Genomic DNA, 23207 nt, shown 5'->3' with positions numbered 1-23207 from the left:
TACTCAACCTGAAGAAAATTCTGGGTCCCATCTGCAAGGTCATGCACTGCTTATCTTGACATGAGATCACCATGTCATGCATGTGCCTGGTGTACCCTTATCAGATGGGTAGTCATGATGGGTATATTGAGCTTCCTATATCTGTACCCCAGTGTCACATTGATGGCATACACTGCTCTCTCATTCAATAATAATAATTGATGATGAAGATGATGATAATGATAATAATCCTTTCTATATTAGGTGCAAGGCCTGAAATTCTGGGGGATAGGACTAGTTGATTACAGCATTTCGTTGCAACTTACTTTATCAGCTCCCTTAATAATTCTTTCTACTATATGTACAGTGCCTGAGATTTTGGTGGCAGTGGTAGTTGCTTATATTGATGCCAGAGTTCAGCTGGTACTTATTTTATCAACCCCAAAAGGATGAAAGTCAAAGTCAACCTCAGTTGAATTTGAACTCAGAATGTAAAGCCAGAAGAAATAGTGTTAAACATTTTGTCCAGCATGCTAATGAGTCTACTAGCTTGCTGCCTTTGTGGGAGAGGAGTCAAATCAATTCCAGTACTTAACTGGTACTTACTTTATTTTATTGATCCTCGAAGGATGAATAGACAAAGCTGGCCTCGGTAGAATTTGGATTCAAAGCAATAAAGAGAACAAGACATTTTGTCCAATGGTCTAACAATTCTGCTAAACAGTCAATTAAATTGGTTTCAAATTTTGACACAAGGCCAATAATTTTTGGGGAAAGGGTAGGTCAATTACATCAACCCAAGTGCTCAACTGGTACTTTATTTTATTGACCTTGAAAGGATGAAAGGCAAAATTGACCTTGGTGGAATTTGAACTCAGAACATAATCACAGATGAAATGCTGCTGCTGCTGCTTAGCATTTTGCCTTACATGCTAACAATTCTGCCAGCTAACTGCCTTAAACAGTCAATTAAATTGACACCAGTATATCACTGATATTCTGTTTTATTAACCACCAGAAGGATGTAAAGCAAAGTATTCTCTCTAGCAGAATTTGACCTGAAACAACAAGATGTAACTAAATGCAAGGACACTTTTGTTCCAGTGCTTAATAATTTTGGCAATAAACCAATAATGATTTCCAACAGAAGCACAATGGTTCAAACTTAAGAGGGGCAGTGAATAGTAGATTATTATTAATAAACACCAGCACTTACTGCTGTCTCAAAAATATTTTATTTTCTATTGATCAAAGTTCTAAGTTATAATTTTGTCTTTTTCATATGAAGGGGACTCAACACCCATAATTACACACACACACCTATTTATATATATATATGTATATATGTGTGTATGTATGTATGCGTGAATATATATATATAAATACACACACACATACACACATATTTAGAGTGTTGTTTTCAGTAAAATTGTTATTTTACTAAATTTCCGGTTTAGTTTCGGACTCAGAAATCTTATGAAATATTCTTCTTTTGCCTTCCGGAGAAGGTCGTTCTCTTCATTTATTTTATGAAGAGGGGAAAATTGTAAATTTTCCTTGTGCACAGATGTCCAAATGATCACTACATGGTATGCATCTAAGGCGGCGAGCTTGGCAGAATCGTTAGCACGCCAGGCGAAATGCATAGCCGTATTTCGTCTGCCGTTACGTTCTGAGTTCAAATTCCGCCAAGGTCGACTTTGCCTTTCATCCTTTCGGGGTCGATAAATTAAGTACCAGTTGCGCACTGGGGTCGATATAATCGACTTGATCCGTTTGTCTGTCCTTGTTTGTCCTCTCTGTGTTTAGCCCCTTGTGGGTAGTAAAGAAATAGGTATAGGTATGCATCTAAGAGCGAGATGTTTTATTTGAAGTCTATGCACATTTACACAGTTGGTTAGTTTCATTTTTGTTTCCCCAATATAATGTTCGTTGCATCGTAGGCATGTGATACAACATATCAGGTTTTTGCATTTGCAGTTTATATTTGCATCCACCTTTAATTCTTTTCCATTCTTGAATTTTTCGGTTGGTCCCTGTTCTATTAAATCACATGTCCCATAACGGGGGGGGGGGGTCTCCACATTTGGTAACTCGCATCATTTCTTTCTCTGATGCAAATCTTGCTTTGGTTAGAAGTTTCTTAAGATTTGGGGGTTGCCTTCGGCTGTTGATTATTTGTTGTTCCTTGATTGTGCATCGGAGACTTGGGAACTGGTGTAAAAATGGAAGAAGGCGTTTGGCTGTTTGTAGAATAATGTGGTTCTTGGGATTCTACAAACATGCCCACGATGCAATGAACATTATATTGGGGAAACAAAAATGAAACTAACCAACCGTGTAAATGTGCATAGACTTCAAATAAAAAATCTCGCTCTTAGATGCATACCACGTAGTGATCATTTGGACATCTGTGCACAAGGAAAATTTACAATTTTCCCTCTTCATAAAATAAATGAAGAGAACGGCCTTCTCCGGAAGGCAGAAGAAGAATATTTCATAAGATTTCTGAGTCCGAAGCTAAACTGGAAATAGTCAACAACAATTTTACTGAAAACAACTTTCACTATATATAATAACACGTGCTTGAAAACGTTAAGAACTGAAAGCGCTTGCACATCTATAAAAGCAAAGCCCACACACATTTTATGAAATCAGTTCCCAAAGGTTAGTGTCTTTCGACTTTCTAAAAGGGTTCTTTTCTCAGTCTTAATTCTTTGAGAAAAAATCTTCTCTCCAAATATATATACATATATATATATACAAACGCACACACGTACACATACAAAAATATACTTTTATAAAAATATACACACACATATACATACAGCTAGACAGATAGTGATGAACTTTGGAAGAACGAGTGCTCAACACTACATGGATGAATAAATAATTTCTTTTAACAGAATTCAGTAATCCCATACCAATGGTTTCATGCAGTTTTATTTGCAGTTATTCAATCAGGGTTTAAATAACAGATGACAACTCTACCATTTAACTGATGAGAGTATTGTGTGTGTGTGTGTGTGTGTGTGTGTGTGTGTGCTCTCTCACACACATGCACAAATATACAAGGGGATACTGAAAAATTTCTAGCTTTGGATGAAAGAAAATACGGGGGGATTAGTTAATTATGATTTTATTCAATATATCCTTCTCTCAGATTCACACACTTATTACAGCAGTCGTTCAGTTTCTGTAAGCCCTGTAAAAGAACTTGGAAGTTTGGGCCTCCAACCAAGCCTTCCACAATACGCTTAAAGCTAGCAACTTTTCAGTACCACCTCATGTGTGTAAATATATATATATATATATATTCACAGACACACACACACACTTGACTTGGCTAATTTACAGAAATGCTTTGTTATGATAGGAAATTGTGTGACATTTATGCCTTCTTCAAGAACAAGAGCAACAAAATATCAAGTGAGATGATTCCAACAAGGAATGGAAACTGGCCAAACAATGAGTAAGCTCACAAAGAACTTGGTGTGGGGTATCTAAATTATGAAAAAAAAATTAATTTACTTTTTAAGTTACCAAAGAAAAAAAAAGGTATAAGGAGATTAAATCTCACCCAAATATATTACTGGTACTTAATTGATATTCTGAAGTGATGAAAGACAAAATCCTACCATAGCAGGTTTAGCATACAACAGGAAGGCATCAAACTAGATACCACAAAAATATCTGGCTCACTTCTGCATCTGTGCTACCACCACCACCACCACCGCCACCAGCATCAATAACAATAAACAAAACAGAGGGATATACTTTTGGATTAGCCACAGCCAAGTCAGGGGTCAGCTACAGCAGGAATTAGAAGCCCTGGGCAATAACAAAAACAACCACATAGTGGAATGTGTAGGGTTTCAGTGAAAACCCCTTGGTGTTACTCTATTGAAACACCAAGAAAAATAAGGTTTAACAATTTAAGGAGAAACTCTAAAGAATAGAAATTGAACCTAACCTACATCTATTTTGACTGAATAGGGGAGGGGCAATGTGGATGGCAGTTTTGATATGAAACTTTTTTGGAATCACAGACTTAGGATGGTTTTGGTAGTTTTAGATACTCACTGAATATTCTCAGTAAGCTAAGAGTAGATTTTACAGACTGAGTAAGGAAAGGGTATTCTGGTCTCATTTTATATGCTACAACAGTTCAAGTATTTTTCCCTGTTATAACATGGTTGGCTGGTTCTGTATTTTTTGATATAAGCATGTGAATTATTGAATGTGCAAACTACTTAACTGTAACATGTAGTATCTATTATCAGCCAAACAGACTGAGGCACAGTTATGGCAGCATGCTATGTGTCGCAACATAACAGGAGACGCAATGTTCGAACTGAAGTTGTCTTTTCTACAGTTAACACCCAACCCCTAGGTTAACAAGCTGTTTCTACTGATGTGAAAACAAAATTATTGTAGCCAAAATATTATAGATATGAGGCTGAATTAAGTGTTAAGACATGGGAACTAATATTTCACATCAGCCGCATTTAGTAGGTGTGAATATATAACTTGACTAGAAGCACAACAAAGACTACTGCAAGGATAAAACCCTGATCTTTGGTTTACTCAGCCATATACCTAAAATCCCTGCCATTATACAAAAATAGATATATATACATTGGAAAAATATTTTCATCTACAATCTCAATTAAAAATGAGGAAGGTGTGAGAGATAGGACAGCTTCACAGAGAGAAGTGAGACATGACAGAGATAACACATCTTCACAGAATAATGAGACAGAGCCATAATGAGTATCATAGGGTAACGAGATGTCACAGTGCAGTGTGAGTCATAGTGAAACGCTAAGTCGTTACAGCATGGTGAGTCGTTACAGCATGATGAGTTGTTACAGCGTGGTGAGTCGTTACAGCGTGGTGAGTTCACACAGTATGGAGAGTCGTCACAGCATAGTGAATCAGTATCATGATGCAACAAGATAGTGTCACAAAGAGGTGCAGCATCACAGTGACGTGTGTCGCTGTTACAGAGAAGTGAGACATCACACAGAGGAATGAAAGTGTCACTGTGAGGTGAGGTATCATTTTTACATCTTCACAGGTAAAAATTAACAACCAAACAACTCCCGAATGAGTAAAAATAGATTAAAAGGCCAGTTAGCAAAAAAAAAAAAAATACACATTGTGCTTCTGGGTGGCTGAAATACAGAAACCAACAAATACTTCTGCATTAGACCTTTTGTCTTTACACTAAACATATAACATTTTTACATTATTTGCAGCACTGAAAATATTGAAGAGAGAGTGTGTGTGTGTGTATGTGTGTGTGATCACAGGGAGAAAACATTAAAAAATAGATACACTTTAATAAACTGGAAGACACCGGTCAAGGAAGCAGCTGACTGAAACTTTAAATAGATTTCCAGAATCATCTCAAATAACTTTTAATAAACAACCTAAAATTAGAATGTAATCTATTCTATTTACACTATTCTCAAACTCTTCACATAAAAACAAATAAAATACATTGTCATTGAGACATGATTAAAACAAGGGGTTGCATAGCTTGTGGGGTTCATGTATATATACAACATATCTTTTATCCCAAGTATAAGTCAAGGTTAATCTTCTGCTAAGTTGATAATGTATGTTAAGGTTATAAATAACCTAAGTCTGAACAGACAGATCATCCTAGACATTATTTGTACATATATGCTTGTAGGTGTGTGTAATTGCGGTTTGTAAATGTGCACACGAGTGTGTAATTATGTGTGTGTATGTATGCACAAATGTAGGTAAGAAATTATTTACCATAAAACATGTAAGCAAAAGAAATTGGGACAAAAAGGAAAATGAAGGCAAGTAAACAGATTCTCACCGTTTTCTCAGCTTCAAGTTTGGTATCATAGTCACTAGTGGATTCCCTGAGTTTTTGCTCAAAATCAGCTACACTTATCACAGATTCGGAAGTCTGACACTGACCAACACACTGTTTTGGCCGAGCAGCAAGCTGCCTGTATTCTAGCAGCTCAGCTTGAGTCTGTTTTAAGTTGGCCTCACACTCAGTCAGTTTGGAAGTGAGATTTTGGTTCAGCTCAGACATGGCAGCATTATGAGTGATGGACAGTTCACTATGTAGTGAATGTAATGCCTGCTCTTTCTCCTCATTTAACTCGGACTGCATCGACTTATATTTCTCATCTAAGTTTGCATAATCCAATTTCAGGGATTCTAAGGAAGCGGTGTGTTCTTTAATCAGCAGCTGCTTTGCTTCCTCTACAGCTTGCATTTTCTCAGACATTTCCTCATTTTTCTGTGCAAGGAGATCCTGATGCTCACTATGTTGTTTACCAAGCCTCACCTCCATCTCCTCACACTTATCACTTAACTGCTTTAAACTCTTCTCTTTCTCATCTTCCAAGAAACTTATCTTTTGACTAAGCAACTCACACTGGTTTTTATTCTGCCTCAGCTCCTCTTCAAGACTACTGTTTTCTTGTTCCATCTCCTTAATCTGTTCATTGGCCTTACCCAATTTTTCAGTCATCATCTGAAGTGCAATTTCGTGTTCTTTCTGGAAAGCCAAGAAATTATCAGCACGCTCTTTATCTTTATTCTCATTGAACATACGGATAGCATCCATGAGGTTTTCCTCAACATGACTTGCATTTCTTATAAAATCAATTTGATTTTGTCGCATCAGTTCATGTAGTTCACACAGTTGTTCCCGGAACTCTGGCAGGCTGCGTTCCGTGGTGTTTTTAAGAGCCTTCAGTTTGTCTAACGTGACACCAAAGCTGGCACGACAGGCTTGCAGTTCTCGAGAGAGTTTCTCCGACAGTTCACACTTCTCCTGCAGCATCTTCTGTAGGTCTTCCTTTGGTATCCCCTTATGTAACGGAGCTTCAATAGACGACGGCATAGATTCATCAAAGTAAAAATCAGCTGTTGTGAATTCCTGTGAAGTTTCCACTTCAGGAGAGGTGTCTGATGCCAGATGACCTTTCCAGTGATGTCTTCGACTTGAAACACTCTCACTGCTCTGTTCAACGCTCTGACTGACTGCATCGGTGTCACAGGAGAGACGGTAGCTGTCACTGGCTCCTGCTTGTGTATCACCAACCTGTTTAGCAGGAGATCCAGATTTTATCATTAAATCCTCTTTATCTATGCAAAAATCTTCATCAATGGCAACAGCTGCTGCATCAGATGAATGCGTGCCAAAATCAACAACGGGGAGGGTTTGGCAATAACTGTCACTACTCTGAGTATGTGGTGAGTTGACAATAGTAAATGGACAGATGTTCTGAGATGTAGCAGTAGCAGTATCAGTGGCAGATGCTGACTGACTGGCTTCTTCCTTCTGCTCTTCTTTGTTGGTCAGTTTTAAGGATAACCTATCTTCAACCAACTCCGGAGAAATGTTACGAAGATCTTGAAACACTTGCTTACTGACATTCACACAAAGTTGATTATAAAGATTTTTCTTTGGAGGCATTCTGGAAAACAGGATTAAAAACAGGAAGAAGAAAAAATTTAGTCTTTCTCAGTGAATTAACAGTAGAAGATTAATTAACAAAAGTGGATAAATAAGTAACAGGAAATCTAAAGGATGACTGACCTCTCAGGGACACAGTTTCAAGCATTTATCTGGCTCCACACAAACTTGGTTTCACTACTGCTCTAACCCCTTCGTCCTCTAACACTAACCCAAGCATTGTAACAATCCTTCTACCCAAGAACTACATCACCTTGTAACTGCTTCCTACCTCTCTATCACTCCACTAACCACTCAACGTTAAAAAATTTCCTTCGAGTGACACTGACAGCCTGTGTATGACACACTAAACAATTATGGATACTGACCCTTCCCCGTAAAAGATACTTCCAACCAACAGTAAATTATAAAAGCTAGGGAAGGAAAAACAAAACGGGCTGGCAGAACCCAAACAATTGACCCATATCACACACACCCTGGCATCAAACTGCTCAGCATCACCACCACATTACCCACACAACTACAACAGCAAGAAGATGAAAGCAATGTAAACTTACACGAGTGAACTGGCTAATTCTGGAACAGCCGTTTTCAGCTTTTCAATGTCATCACTTGTAATCTCTGGGATGTTGTGATCGAAAGTACGTGGAGGGGTTGTCTGTAGGGTGAAGAAGAAACATTGATAAGGTTTTGTGAGCAGGGGTGGAGAAGAACATTGACATGGCTCAATAAATAGGGTGAAGAGTATTGAAATGACTTAAGTATGAAGGAATGTTGATAAGGCACCCTGAATAGGGAGAAATAATTGATATGATTCAAAAAAAGGTAGAAGTTCGATTTGGCCCAGTGAGTAGGGAAGGAGAGGGAACCTTTATGTGGTTCTGTGAATGAAGTAGGGTAACATTGCTATGGTTTAGTGATTGTCATCAACAAGACATGATTCACCTGACACCGAAAAGATATATGTGAATTTTTTAATAAACTCACTAGTATAGTGAGTCAAAACAAATAGTTGGCTTTATATTTGTTTGTTGTTTTTTTAACTTGTTATGTTATATTATATTATATCTTCTTATATTATATTATATTATATTATATTATAATGGAAATAAATTTTTAGTCTGTCAGTTGTATTTTGCTAGGTTCAGTCCTGCAGCACAGCATCTGGAATCTTGTACTTACTATAGACTCACCTAAGATATATATATTATTTTTAAGTGTGGGGTCTGCATTCGTGCTCTATTTATATAGGCATTGGAGTGGCTGTGTGGTAAGTAGCTTGCTTACCAACCACATGGCTCCGGGTTCAGTCCCACTGCATGACACCTTCTACTATAGCCTCGGGCTGACCAAAGCCTTGTGAGTGGATTTGGTAGAGGGAAACTGAAAGAAGCCCGTCGTATATATGTATATATATGTATATGTGCGTGTATATGTTTGTGGGTCTTTGTTTGTCCCCTCAACATCGCTTGACAACCAATGCTGGTGTGTTTACATCCCCGTAACTTAGCAATTCGGCAAAAAAAACCGATAGAATAAGTACTAGGCTTACAAAGAATAAGTCCTGGGGTCGATTTGCTTGACTAAAGGTGGTGCTCCAGCATGACCGCAGTCAAATGACTGAAACAAGCAAAAGAGTAAAAGATATTATATATATATATATGAAACAATTGAGCATTGGCCCTCACGGAGGCAAGGTGCTGAGTTCCTTTCGAGTGTTAAGCCTCATGGAGGCAATGACCAACACCTTTGGCATTATGTCATGCCTGTGAAGAAGATCCATCAAGCCAAGCAAAATCGCAGTCGCGGCAGATACCGGTGGCACACAAATGGCACCCATGCCAGTGGCACGTAAAAGCACCCAGTACACTCTCAGAGTCGTTAGTCTTAGGAAGGATATCCAGCCGTAGAAAACGATGCCAAATCAGGCTAGAGTCTAATGCAGCCTCCCAACTTACCAGCCCTGGTCAAACTGTCCGACCCATGCCAGCATGGACAACGGACATTAAATGATGATGATATATCTTTGTGTGCGTGTGTGTATACATATATTATTTAAAACAGCTCTATTCAGTTCCATGTAACTTCAAGTTTCACAGACCCCTAACAGGGGCCTGTCTCTCAATCAAATTGTTTACTGATGCTGGGAAGATGAGAAAACAAAGCCAGCCTCAGTGGGAATTGAACAAAGAATGTAAAAGTATGTAGCTAAAATATAAAGATATACCATATTTTCCAGCATAGATGTCAAATTTTTCAGACCAAAATTTACAGCCAAAATAAAAAAAGGTCGACTTATACACCAAGACAACTTTAGAGGACCAAAAATTCCATGTAAAATGCAACAGGATTTGGAAAGATAGTGACAATGTTTGAATCTTAACATTGCATGTTTACAATATATATTATGCAAACTTGTATACTGAAAAATACAGCACACAAATATTTACAAATTGCTCTGCATTTGCCAGTTGCCAGGGCTGCTGGATTGACTCCTGTGCAGGTGGCAAGTCAAAAAACACCGTTTTGACCCTGTGCTTGAGGAGATCCATTAAGTCAAGGACACCAACATCAAAAATCAATGGAAACTGCAGTTGTGATCCCTGTGCCGGTGGCACGTAAAAAGCACCATCCGAACGTGGCCGATGCCAGCGCCACCTAGACTGGCTTCCGTGCCAGTGGCACGTAAAAAGCACCAATCCAATCGTGGCCGTTGCCAGCCTCACCTGGCACCTGTGCCGGTGGCACGTAAAAAGCACCCACTACACTCACGGAGTGGTTGGAGTTATGAATGATGTCATAAATAACAGTGACAAACAAAATATACAACGCCGATAGTTGTTGTTGACAAACAACAGCAGTAATTTTATTCAGCTGAATACACGTCATTGATTGGTTGAAATTACCGAAATACGACAACTTTAACATGAAATAACTTTGTAAATAGAAACTTTTCTCAACAATATTAAGAGTAAAAGATATTTTATGTGACACATTCTACCAGTGTCCGAAGTTTGAAAGTGTTTAGTTACAACAAATTAATTTCTCAATCTGCCGATGAAAATGGAAAGATCCAAAATATATAATCATCAACAACAATAAATAACAGTTGATTGACTTACAGCAAACTTTGATGGTTCATCATGTAAGCCATGGAACAGGGACTGAATGAAATGTTTATCTGCAATGGAAGAAAACAAATAATCATCAGTGGCTTCTGGTGTAACGATTACAGTTGGATGAAGGACCTAAAGAACCTAAATGACCTCATATTAGGATTACAATGTTTTCTTGCTGACCACTAATCTGTCATGAATATTTACAGGCTAATAAGGCTATGGTCAATTAAGGGGCAATCAAGACCCTTTACACACTATGCAGCTAATAGACATAGCAACTAAAGCTATGGTCAACAAAACAGTCAAAGGTCAGTTGTGTCCGTTTATAGATCAGTTATCTATTAATGTTAGGATCTGTTCAGAAGACAACCAGTGGGTCAATTTTTAGTATTTGGTATTTAGTACAAAGTTAGTGCTCATCACCTTGCATGTTTTCTCCAGATTGGTGAGCTTTATGTGGTTAATAAGGGCAATAGCCAATGTAGGTAGGTTAGATAGTGATGGTCTGTGTCATTGTTAACTGGATTAGAAATACCAGCAAAAAAACCATTATTGGTGTGATATGAGATAGAGTGAAAATGTGTGGCCCAGTGGCTAGCGTGTTGCACTCATAATCGCAACCCTAACTAACTCTAACTGAGCAGTGTGTTGTACTCTTGCACAAAACACTTAATTCCAGTCCAGTCAGCTGTAACCCTACAACAAAGTGACACCTCATTCAGAGGGAATGTTGTGACCTGAGTCATACACCAGGGAAATAAATCGAGTAACCAACTCTATGAGTCCTAGCACTCAATGCAGTACTTATGATAAGAGATAAAGTAGGGACAAACATTTTGGACAGGAGCTCTTATCAATAGTCTGTTTTCGTTTCACACCTCACCAATATGTTTTGTGCTTTCATACGACCAACAGATGATATTCAACTTCTAAATGATCAATGATTCCCAAAACAGAGTCAGAAGACATGTAAAACCAACAATATCTAACAACAAATGGTAAACAAGTTCATTACACACAATACTAGCCCTCACTCACCAACAACAAGCCAATAAGGGAGCTTCTACATGGTCATTTCATTTGCTAAAATTAGTAATCAAATCTCTCAGAAACTACACCTTACTGTTTTAATAAAAAATACATTGGATAATAAAGTCTGTAACACCATAAAGCCAAGAAGAGAAAAAAATAAGATGGTCATGGCAGGAATGTCTGCTGTATTAAGAGGACCATCTTGAGAGATAAACAGCAATGAAAGAGAGAAGATAAAAAGGAATTACTCACTAAATGTTTCTGAGAAATTCTGTCTGTCTTGAAGTTCACCTATATACAGAGAATGTGATGTAGCGGCAACATTTCTGGCCCACTGTAACAGAAATAACAACAGTAGATATCATGAGGAATATGCATTCACCATCAGCAGTCGCAGCAGCAACAGCAGCACCATACTTTACTCAAGGTTACTACCACCAGCACCAACAGTAACCCATTTGTGACACTTGACATGCTAGAAACAGCAGTCAAATCTCTTTCTCACCCCACTCTATTGAAAGCCATCAGTCATATCTGCTGGATATAACCTGGGACTAAAAACCGCTTTCATAATAATAATGATAATAATAATGATGATAATAATAACAGTAATAATAATAATAATAATAATAATAATAATAATAATAATAATAATAATAATACTAACAATGATAATAGTAATAATAATAGTAATAATAATAGTAATAATAATAGTAATAATAATAACAATAAGTACCCTTGAATCGTCGGGTAATATGCTGTGTTTAAGAAGACCTACTGTGTCAAGTAAAATTGAAATCAAAATGGAAATTGTAGTTGTGGCCAATGTCAGTGCTGCCTGATTGGCTCCCTGTGCTGGTGGCATGTAAAAAGCACCATCCAAATGTGGTTAATGCCAGTGACATGTATAAAGCACCCAATACACTCTCAGAATGGCTGGCATTAGGAAGGGCATCCAGCTGTAGACACCTTGTCAGATCAGATTAGAGCCTGGTGCAGCCTACTAGCTTGCCAGTTCTCAGTCAAACCATCTAACCCATACCAGCATGGAAAACAGACGTTAAACAATGCTGATGATGATGAATCTTATGGACATCAAAATATTCTCTACACACCTCAGGTGTGTATAGTGGTTACATCTTTATTAATTTGTTGGCATTGAGTATATATATATATAGGCGCAGGAGTGGCTGTGTGGTAAGTAGCTTGCTAACCAACCACATGGTTCCGGGTTCAGTCCCACTGCGTGGCATCTTGGTCAAGTGTCTTCTGCTATAGCACCGGGCCTACCAATGCCTTGTGAGTGGATTTGGTAGACGGAAACTGAAAGAAGCCTGTTGTATATATGTATATATATATATAAATGTGTGTGTATATGTTTGTGTGTCAGTGTTTGTCCCCCTAGCATTGCTTGACAACCGATGCTGGTGTGTTTACGTCACTGTCACTTAGCGGTTCGGCAAAAGAGACCGATAGAATAAGTACTGGGCTTACAAAGAATAAGTCGCGGGGTCGATTTGGTTGACTAAAGGCGGTGCTCCAGCATGGCCGCAGTCAAAATGACTGAAACAAGTAAAAGAGTATATATATATATATTTTGTTTTCCTTTTCATATTGATTAAAATATAGAAGAGAGAAGGTACTGGATACAAGTTCAAATTCTGCTAGTCAATATGTTGCCACTCCAACTTTACAGGTTCAATCCCAACCATGCCAACTGGATCTTGAAATCCTTAGAAGACATGCATAGCTACCACTGATTCCCTAGTAAGTGGGTCCATTAAGTTCAAACTGCAGCCAATCTGCCTGATCTCAGTGTATAACTGGTACCTAATGCAGCAAATACAGCTGTGAAGCGGATGGATATTTTGTTAACTTCTCATCTTCAGAGACACTGGTTCAATTCAAACCACATTGATTTCAAGAGACTCTGGGGCAGCTGGCAGTAGAGCTGGTGATATGCAGAGTGATCAGTGAACACATAGGGTGAGTTGGGACTTGGTCAGTGTGTGTAGCGGCTGTACAAAATAATGCTGTAATGCTATGCCTGAGGGATGAGTGTGGTCGTCTGGGAAGAAGTTTCCTTCCAAACTATATGGTTTCAGGTTCAGTCCCATCGTGTGGCACCTTGGGTATGTGTCTTCTTTAAAATAATAATAATAATGAAATTATTGTATACAGTGCTCAGGTGCACCACAACTTGTCAGAAAATGCGTATAAAGTATATGCAGTAATGTACAAATGTCTGGAAAGCGAACAATGTACGAGTCAGATACATGCTTGTGTGTGTATGGAGGGGAGGAAATCAGGTGTAGTGTTGACGAATCTCAGAAAGCATGGAAGTTTTGAAGGATGCAGTGCTCCGACAACTAACAACTGATGCCGGCAGTTTGTTCCTTGCTTCAGCAACTCTCAGCGTGAAAAAATTTAGCCTTGGGTCAACCTAAATCAAGTGAGTGGACTTGTTAGACAGAAAATGAAAGATACCTGACGCGCGCGCGCGCGCGTGCGTGTATCTCTCTCTTTGTCTTGATATTGTGTGATAGTTGTAAATGAGTATTACAATTATACAAGCAGTGTCTTTCATTTCTAATATATTGTATGAACATGTCCGTGCAAATATTACTTTACTTGGAAACAGGTGAGAGTTGGCAACAAGAAGAGCATCCAGCAGCAGCAGAAAATCTGCCTCAAAGTAAACTCCATCTAACCCATGCAAACACTGGTAAGTGGACGTTAAATGGTGATGGTGATTGTGCACGGTGTAATGGTTTACACATCAAAACTTCTCAGATAGCAACATTGGTTGAGAAATTAATCTTACTCTGTGTGTGTGTGTGTGTGTGTGTGAGAGAGAGAGAGACAGACAGACAGACAGACTACTTACAGTTAGGAATTGTGTGGAATAGTTCTTGCGACGTATTATCTCCACCAAAGCATTAATGTACATCTTGGCTGAATCGTGCACTTGCTGTAAAATCTTCAGATGTTTGCGTTGTCTTTTGATCTTCTCAGACTCAATCTTTATCTTCCTCTCCTTCTCCATAATCAGCTGCTCCACATACATGACCCATCTAGACAAAAGCAAACAGTAAACAGCCGTGTTAACCATCACAAAAACATTTAAAGGGTTATCTAACGTGATGCCCAATCACCGTTATCCTCAACATTATCATCAAGGATGGTGAATTGCCAGAATCAATGAAAAGACAGATAATATGCCTTGTTTTATTTCAAATCAAATCTCACAAAAGCCAAAATTATCAGCCGTCCCTCTAGGGGTAAATTAAATTACCAATGAAATACTGGGGTTCATTTAATTGTCTGTGCCCTCACTTGAAATCTGTGGTATTGTGCTTCGGCTACTGTCCTTATAATTTCTTCAGCTGTTGCTTTAATGGTAAATGAAATATTATTTTAAGGCACTGAGCTGGCAGAATCGTTAGCACACTGGGCAAAATGCTTTGCAACATTTCGTCCATCTTTACGTTCTGAGTTCAAATACTGTCAGGGTCAACTTCGCCTTTCACCCTTTCAGGGTCAATAAATAAGTATCAGTTAAGTACTGGGGTCAATGTAATTGATTTACCCTCTCCCTCAAAATTGCTGGCATTGTGCCAAAATTTGAAAACATCATTATTATTATGAAGGCAAGAGCTGGCAGAATTGTTAAGACACTGGGCAAAATGTTTAGCAGTATTTCGTCTGTCTTTACAGTCAGAATTAAAATTCCACTAAGGTCGATTTTGCTTTCCATCCTTTCAGGGTGAATAAATTAAGTACTAGTTGAGTACTGGCATCAATGTAATCAACTTAACCCTTTCCCCAAAAGATTTCATGCCTTGTGCCTATAGTAGAAAAGATTAATATTATTATTATTGAATGAGAGAGCAGTGCATGCCATCAAAGTGACGCTGGGGTAAAATATACGAAGCCCAGTATACCCATCATGACTACCCGTCTGATAAGGGTACACCAGGCACATGCATCACAACCATATGTGCGCGACATGGTGATCTCATAACAAGATAAACAGCGCATGACCTTGTGGGTGGGGCCCAGTTAGAATTTTCTTCTGGTTGAGTAACCCATCCCACTCAAAAGGTCCCTGATTAAGGGTTGTTTAAGGATGTTGAGTGAAACACCCATGTTTCCAGAGGTGAATCATTCAAACCCCAAAGAATCCCTCTCAACACATGGCTATGATGCTCCCCCATTATTATTATTATTATTATTATTTAAGTGGTGAGCTGACAGAATCATTAGCACGTTGAACAGTATTTCATCTTCGTTCTAAGTTCAAATTCTGCTGAGGTCAACTTTGCCTTTCATTCTATTGGGGGTTGATTAACTGAATACCAGTTAAGAAGTGAGGCCAATGTAATCAACTTAACCCCTCCCCAGAAACTGCTGGCCTTGTGCAAAAATTTGAAGCCAATATTCAAGGTGGCAGAATCATTAGTATGCCAAGCAAAATACTTAGCAGCATTTCATCCATCCTTCTGCTCTGAGTTCAAATTCTGCCAAGGTCAACTTGGTCTTCCATTCATTTGGAGTTGATAAAAAAAGTACCAGCTGAGCACTGGGATTGATGTAATCAGCTAGCCCCTCCACCAAAGATTTCAGGCTTTGTGCCTATAGTAAAAAGGGTTATTATGAAGCTTTCTTACATCAAGATTTTCTGTAATAAAATACCAATCAAGTACTGAGATCAATCAAGATGAATGTTCTACTCCAATTTCCATTATTATAAGACAAGGTCAAACTGCCTTTTATTCCTTCAGAGGTCAATAAAATAAAGCACCAGTCTAATGCAGGGACTGATGTTATTGACAACTCCCTGCCCCACCCCTCAAAAGAGTTGACTATGTGCTTAAAATAGAAACAATTATTATAAGACAAGTTTATAAACAAAAGCTTGCAAGAACACACGTGAACTGCTGGAATATCAGACAACTGGTAGAGAAGTGACTGGTTCATGTCTTACTAGAAATGATGTTTGTCTGTAGGTAAAATACCAAAGTCCTTAACAACTATACTGTAAAAAAAGTACAAGGTAGTAAAATCTCTGCAACATTAAAGTAGAGTTGATTGCAACTCCACATGTGAGTATAGTATCGAGATCTATCAGACTGTCTAATACAAGGTACATTACACAGAGATGGATAGAGCAGAGGAAGCTTCAGGAGTGACCCAAGGGCCCAATAGATTACAGCAGCAGTCCCCAAACTTTTTTTTACAGACCAGTTTCATACAAGACAATTTTCCCCACAGACCAGGGAGTCATGAGTATAACATAAAAACAATTAAGTGCTTAATACATAATTTAATTATTACATATATATTACATTGCTGAGACCCCCTTTGGTCATGACTGACTGTAGGATTGCACCTAGAAAATACCCTCCCAGGTACAAGTCCAGGCAAAGCTGTTTATGGAAGACCAGCAGTCACCCATGCATACCGGCCTCCCCTCTCCATGACACCAGTGTTATCCAAAGGAAAGGCACCAGCCAATATAGCTTGGCACCTGTGACATCGCAACTCTTTTCTACAGCTGAGTGAACCGGAGCAACGTGAAATGAAGTGTCTTGCTCAAGAACACAACACACAGCCCGGTCCAGGTTCAAACTCACAACCTCACGATTGTAAGCTCGGCGCTCTAACCACTGAGCCATGCACCTTCACAACTATATAATGTAAAAACACCATGCAGACTGCAAAAGTCAATAAAATAGAAATAAAATTTTAAAATTTATTCTTTCTGTGCAGCCTGGAATCAAATGATCTATGACCCAATATCGGCCCACCATCTGATGGTTAGGTGACCCTGGATTACAGGATAATTATCAACACCAAAATCTGATGCCTATTAGCTACTGACCAAGTCAAACAACTGAGATGAAAGTCAACTACTTACTGAAGGCGAACATGGAGGTTCTTACTGAGTTCTTCTTTGGCCTTGCAGCATCTCTTCCTGAATATTTTAATTTGATTGTGTCCCTCGGAGAGATCCATCAGATCCTTTTTGTGGTTCTTCCAGTACTCCGACAGGCACTCACAATCCATTCTGCTAGTCGTTTCTAACTGGCTGGAAAATTTCTGTCCAAAAGAAAGTAAATGTCCATGTTGTACTGTGATGTAAACTTGTGTGATGGATTGTTGTAACTTGTTTACAAAATACTTTCTGCTAATGCAGACCACTACTAGTTTCCTCTGCATGTGTGGGTATGTCACAGGTAAAGATAGTTTGTTTGATATCTGACCAAGTGATGCTGTGATAACAACCTATATGTTTGCTTCCAGAGTCCTGTGTCCTTGCTTTGTTGAAGCAGGATATCCCTCAATGTCTCAAACTTTCACAGCAGTTGCTACTAAAACACTAAAGCCTACAAGAGAGTATCACTGATGGACTAAGCACACAATGCAAAATAGTTCTGAGATATGATAATTTAGTCTGACCACTGAACAATAGCACTGTACACTAAAGGGACCCAGCTGCTGAAAGTGAAACCAAAACTAGCCAGTGAATAGACATGGCCATCCCTGTCAAAATAGCCCAGTTCTTATCTGGTTAGGGCCACACCAAAGCCACATCTATTCACTACCCATTTTATAATACAAGTGGAGTTTGTTGTCATGAGAAGCCTGGTCAGAGATCCAATCTGCAATTAGACAAACAACAAGCACCAAACTTTTAGCAAGTTTCTTTAACTGTGTTCAGCAGAATTTTAGGTCAAATATTGCCACAGGTTACAACATTTTCTTTCCAAGAATGTGTGTTGTGAATGTTAGTGTGTATATGCATGAGTGTGTATATCACAGGCTAAGACAGTTTTTGTTTAAGGTGAATATGTTACAGATTAAGACAAATGTTTATAGGTGTATCACAGGTCAAGTCAGATGGCTTAAGTATATTCTAGGTGTGGATATGTCCTCAGTGTGAGTAACATGAAATAAAAACAGTAGACAAGATGAAGTGGATTTGAACACTTAATGTTACCATCATAACAGCCAGACTACATAAGAGTTACCTGATAGAACTTGGTCTGTTTATCCATTATGGTACGAGTGTTGGTTATCAAGTGGTCCAACTGGTAGAGGCGATTCTCCAGACCTTTCACCTCCTTCATGTCAGGACGGTCAATAAATTTGAGCATATCATCAATCTCCTGCATTAACTTCTCTACATTCTTCTGACTTATCTGGAAGAGTGAAGTGAGAGTTGAGAGGCAACAGAGGGGAGTTGAGGTGGGAGAAAAGAGATAGAGAGAAACACAAAGGTAAAAGAATAGAGAAATCAGTAGGGCAAAGTTAAGAAAAAGTGATAGTTGAAGTGGTTAGAGTTGAGGTAAAGTGGAGGGGACAGATAGTAGAGTGGAACTGGGTGGTAGAGGAGGAAGCACAAATAAATTAATGGTTTAATTATTTGAAATAATGTCTTGTATATGTGTGTGTTTGTGAGAGAGATGGAGAAAGTGTACACAACAAGAATAACATACCTGTTCAGAAATCACTCTACATTGCTCGACCATATCTTCTAAACTGCTGCGAGGGTCCTGGGGAGACAAACAGACACAAACAATGAGTGGTTGAAGTTTCACTCATACTCCACACAACAGAGAGTATGACGTATGGAATGTGATAAGTACCACACACAATTGGAGTGTAGTTTTATATCTATAGTATCTTAGCTTCCATATCAATGCAAGCCACACATTATCGTGATAATTTAACTTTACAGTAGCTGGTTTCTTAGTTTAATGTACAGACAGCTTACTTTATTACAAGTAATAATAATTTAGGGTGGAAAGAGAGAGTAGAGTGAGAAATGAAGAGAGACATAGAGACAGAGAGAGAGAGACAGACAGACAGACAGACAGAGATGTGTATGTAGTAAATTACCTGTTGATATATCCAGTCTAGCAATGAAGGTGAACAATGACCACCACCATCACTAACATCTTCAAGCATAGCAGGTTCAACAGGATTAGTTTGTGAGAGAGGACTGGACACTAACGTCTGAAGACTGTTTAACAGTGGAATACGGCCAAGAAGTCTTAAAATCCCTGGAACACTGAGAGAAAACATAGAACAATGGTGTATATTAATGGACTGAGGTAACAGGAGGTGAGTAGTGAGTGGAGTTAAGGAGAGAGACAAAAGGTATGTGAAAGTGAAAGTTATTTCATTAGCAATGCACATCATTATTTATAAAATAGCATAATTAAGATACATAAGCTCACTGTGAATGTGTGTGTGTGTGTGTGTGTGTGTGTGTGTGTTATCTCTTACTTGTTTCAGTCATTAGATTGTGGCCATGCTAGATCATTGCCTTGAAGAATTTTAGCCAAATGAACTGAGACTGTTGCTTTTATTTTTTAAGCCTGGAACTTATTCTGTCAGATTATTTTGCTGAACTGCTACGTTATAAGAACTTAAGCACATCAACACCACCTGTCAAGTGGTGGTGGTGGGGAATGAACAAAGACACAAAGATATGCGCACACACACACACACACACAACAGGCTTCTTTGAGCTTGTGTCTACCAAATCCACTCAAAGGCTTTGGTCAGCCCAAGGTTATAGTAGAAGGCACTTGCCTAAGGTGCGATGCAGTAGGAACACAGAACCATATGGTTAGGAAGCAAACTTCTTGCCTCACAGCCATGCCTGCCTGCACACACACACACACACACACATTTATAATTAAGATTCAGTTGACTTAGGTACTTATGTTGAGGCACCAAGTCAGTCCAATAGTATTTGCACAGCTCGAAGTAAGGTGAATAAAATACATACATATATATATATGCCCAGATATATATAAAGTTACCCTAAAAAAGAACAAAACCAGTAAGTGATACAGAAAGATGATTGTGAAGAGGAAAGACTTACTTTGATAACATTTCAAGGGATTCTTCTTGTGTCTTTAGAAATATATTACAGGTACTTTGGAATTTTTCTGCTCTTCTATTGAAAGACCTGAAAGAGAAAAAGAGAAAGAATCCAGAAAGTGGCATTGTGACATCACACAGTTCAGAAACTCAACCTGTGATATCATCACACTACTTTGTTAGATATCTTATGCTAGTTTCCATGAGGTATAAGCAACCAAGAGTACACTATTCACTCTTGAACAAGGCACCTGTCTATCACAGAGAGTACAAGAATCTCTCCTGAATGATACACCAGGCTATCACAGAGAACACAATACTCACTTGTGAATAAGACATCAGTCTGACACAGAGAGTACAGTACTCACTCCTGAATGAGACAACAGTCTGTCACCAACAGAATTAACCCTCAGTTGTGGGTACTCATTTTCAGCAGAATGGACTGGAGTAGCATGAAATGAAGTGCTTTTGCTCAAAACCACAAGATGCCACTTAATCTGGGAATTAAAACTGTAGCTTTCCGATCACGAGTCCTACATCCTAACTAGTAGGCTTGTACCTCATTCAAAATAGCAATAGAAAATAGTGAGGAGGGACACTTAGTAACAACATCACAGGCTGAAAGAGAGATGGTGAAGGGCAACCAGAAGAGATCTGTCACAAATGGTACATACGCCAGATGATCATCAAGATTGGCTATAGCTGCTGCCCATCCTTGCTGCTGCAAGTGCTGGTCATGTATCAGACGTTCACTGGCTTCCATACGACTCTTATCACATTCAACTGTTTCCTGTGAACAGAAGGGTATTGTCAATGGTCAGAGGGTCATGAGGAAAGAAGACAAATACATGGTCAATAGCATAACATAGAAATAATATAAGCACTTGCTGGAAACCAAAATAATAATGACAGTGATGATGAAGGTGGAGGTGATGGTTTCATTTATTTGCCATAAGGACAATACAGACCCAGCAATTTTGTGGGAAGATGAGGAATTGTCAATTAAAGTAAATTCTATTCTCAATTGGTACTTATTTCATGAACCTCAGAAGGACAAAGGTAAAATGAATTTCAGTAGTTTTTTTAAACTCAGAATGTAAAGGGAAGTAACTAAATACATACCTAGCATTTTTGCCAGATACCCTACCATTTCTGACACCCACCAACATTAATAATTCTTTCTACTATAGGCACAAGGCTTGAAATTGTGGGGAGGGAGCTAGTTGATTACACTGACCCCAGGACTCAACCAGAACTTATTTTATTGACCCCAAAAGGATAAAAGGTAGAGTTGACTTTGACAGATTCTGAACTCAGAATATAAAAATCCAGAAGAAATATCGCTATGCATATAATCTGGCATGCTAACAATTCTACCAGCTTGTCACATACTGCCTTTAATGCCTAACAGGTAATCATTTCCAAAAGTGACACAAGGTCACACATTTTGTGAGAGTGGTATACTTAATTTCATTAAGCCCTGTACTTGATTGGCAATTATTTTATCAATCCTTCAAAGTTGAAAAGCAAAATTGTCCCCAGTTGGATTTGAATTCAAAACAGAAGGAAATGCAACTAAATGCCTAAGAGTATTCAGTCTGAAAATCTATCAATTCTACCCCTCCTTATAACTGCTAATACTAATGAGAGAGAGCCTCAATGTGGTTGCTTGACCTGCTTAAAGTAGCAGTTAAATCTCTTGCACACTCCATCTCTAAGAGAAAAGATACCAAAGCTAATATAATCATATATATTCTATAGAAGGAAAATGTCTTTTTAATTTTTTTTTTTTTGAATTGGCAAAAAAATACTTGGAAATAATCAACGAGACATAATACTTTCATTATTTAATTTTTTAATTATGAAATTAAATTTTATGGTTATTTGGTTATGATGTTAAATATCTAACGAAAAATAAAATTGGTGTTTTCTGCAAATTATGTTGTCTCACAATAAACTTGACATTCCAACCGAAATTAGAATAGTATTAAAAAAAAATGCTTTCTGCAGTTAAGGGTAATGAAATTTTGAGTGAAGATATCCGATTTTCACAGTAAAAGGGTTAAGGCTTTTGTTATCTATTAATTTTTTTCCTTTTAAAAATTTCATTTTTTAAATATTTTGATTGAATCCTTTAACATTTAAACTGGCCGTATCTGACCAAAATATTCCAACAGTTTTAACTTCAAACTAGCCAGATCCAGCTTCTTGCGCCTTCCCTACAATGCCATTCACATTCATACAGTCTTTAATACCTTAAAGCTACAAAATAATGCATAATTAATTCAAAACAATGTGAATAAATAAACATTACATTTCACAGAGTCATCTGAGTGCTAAAGGGTTAAATATCAAGACCTCATCTAACTCCATTTTACCATCATTTTCCACCTAGCTTATTGCATCAATATGAAATTACTTCCATGACACGCTATCTTGCAAATACAGAAATTATTGTACAGCATTAACACAACTGGACTCCTACACTGTCAATGATGTTTCGAGTGTCTATAACATAACCTGCTTTATTTCCAAAATGCCAATACATCACCATCACCTGTCTTATTTCCAAAATGCCAATGCATTACCATCACCTCACAACACAGACAAATACATGTTTCTGGAAATGTCATTCTATTCCTGCAGAAATTCAGTGACATTCTAATAAGATTGGTGTTATTTATTACCGACATGAAACTCAA

The 23207-nt window shown here is 38.2% G+C and overlaps 1 protein-coding gene across 4 annotated transcripts in view; it reads right to left on the bottom strand.

Moving 5' to 3' along the window:
- Positions 1-23207, bottom strand: part of LOC115215244 (RB1-inducible coiled-coil protein 1) — a 134059-nt gene that overhangs the window by 25973 nt on the left and 84879 nt on the right. For all 4 annotated transcript variants that reach the window (XM_029784483.2, XM_036505384.1, XM_029784484.2 and 1 more), the window contains exons 6-16: positions 21180-21295; positions 20507-20593; positions 19513-19684; positions 19110-19166; positions 18642-18812; positions 17528-17709; positions 14495-14681; positions 11860-11941; positions 10579-10637; positions 8014-8114; positions 5837-7457 (exon numbers count right to left, since the gene is read on the bottom strand). In XM_029784483.2, coding sequence (XP_029640343.1) covers positions 5837-7457; positions 8014-8114; positions 10579-10637; positions 11860-11941; positions 14495-14681; positions 17528-17709; positions 18642-18812; positions 19110-19166; positions 19513-19684; positions 20507-20593; positions 21180-21295 — 2835 coding nt within the window. The remainder of the gene's footprint in view (positions 1-5836; positions 7458-8013; positions 8115-10578; positions 10638-11859; positions 11942-14494; positions 14682-17527; positions 17710-18641; positions 18813-19109; positions 19167-19512; positions 19685-20506; positions 20594-21179; positions 21296-23207) is intronic.

Source organism: Octopus sinensis, linkage group LG8 (genome assembly GCF_006345805.1).
Source record: "Octopus sinensis linkage group LG8, ASM634580v1, whole genome shotgun sequence".
Lineage (NCBI taxonomy): Eukaryota > Metazoa > Mollusca > Cephalopoda > Octopoda > Octopodidae > Octopus > Octopus sinensis.
The sequence above is the reverse complement of the archived record's forward strand: the minus strand, read 5'-3'. Positions and strand labels throughout refer to the sequence as shown.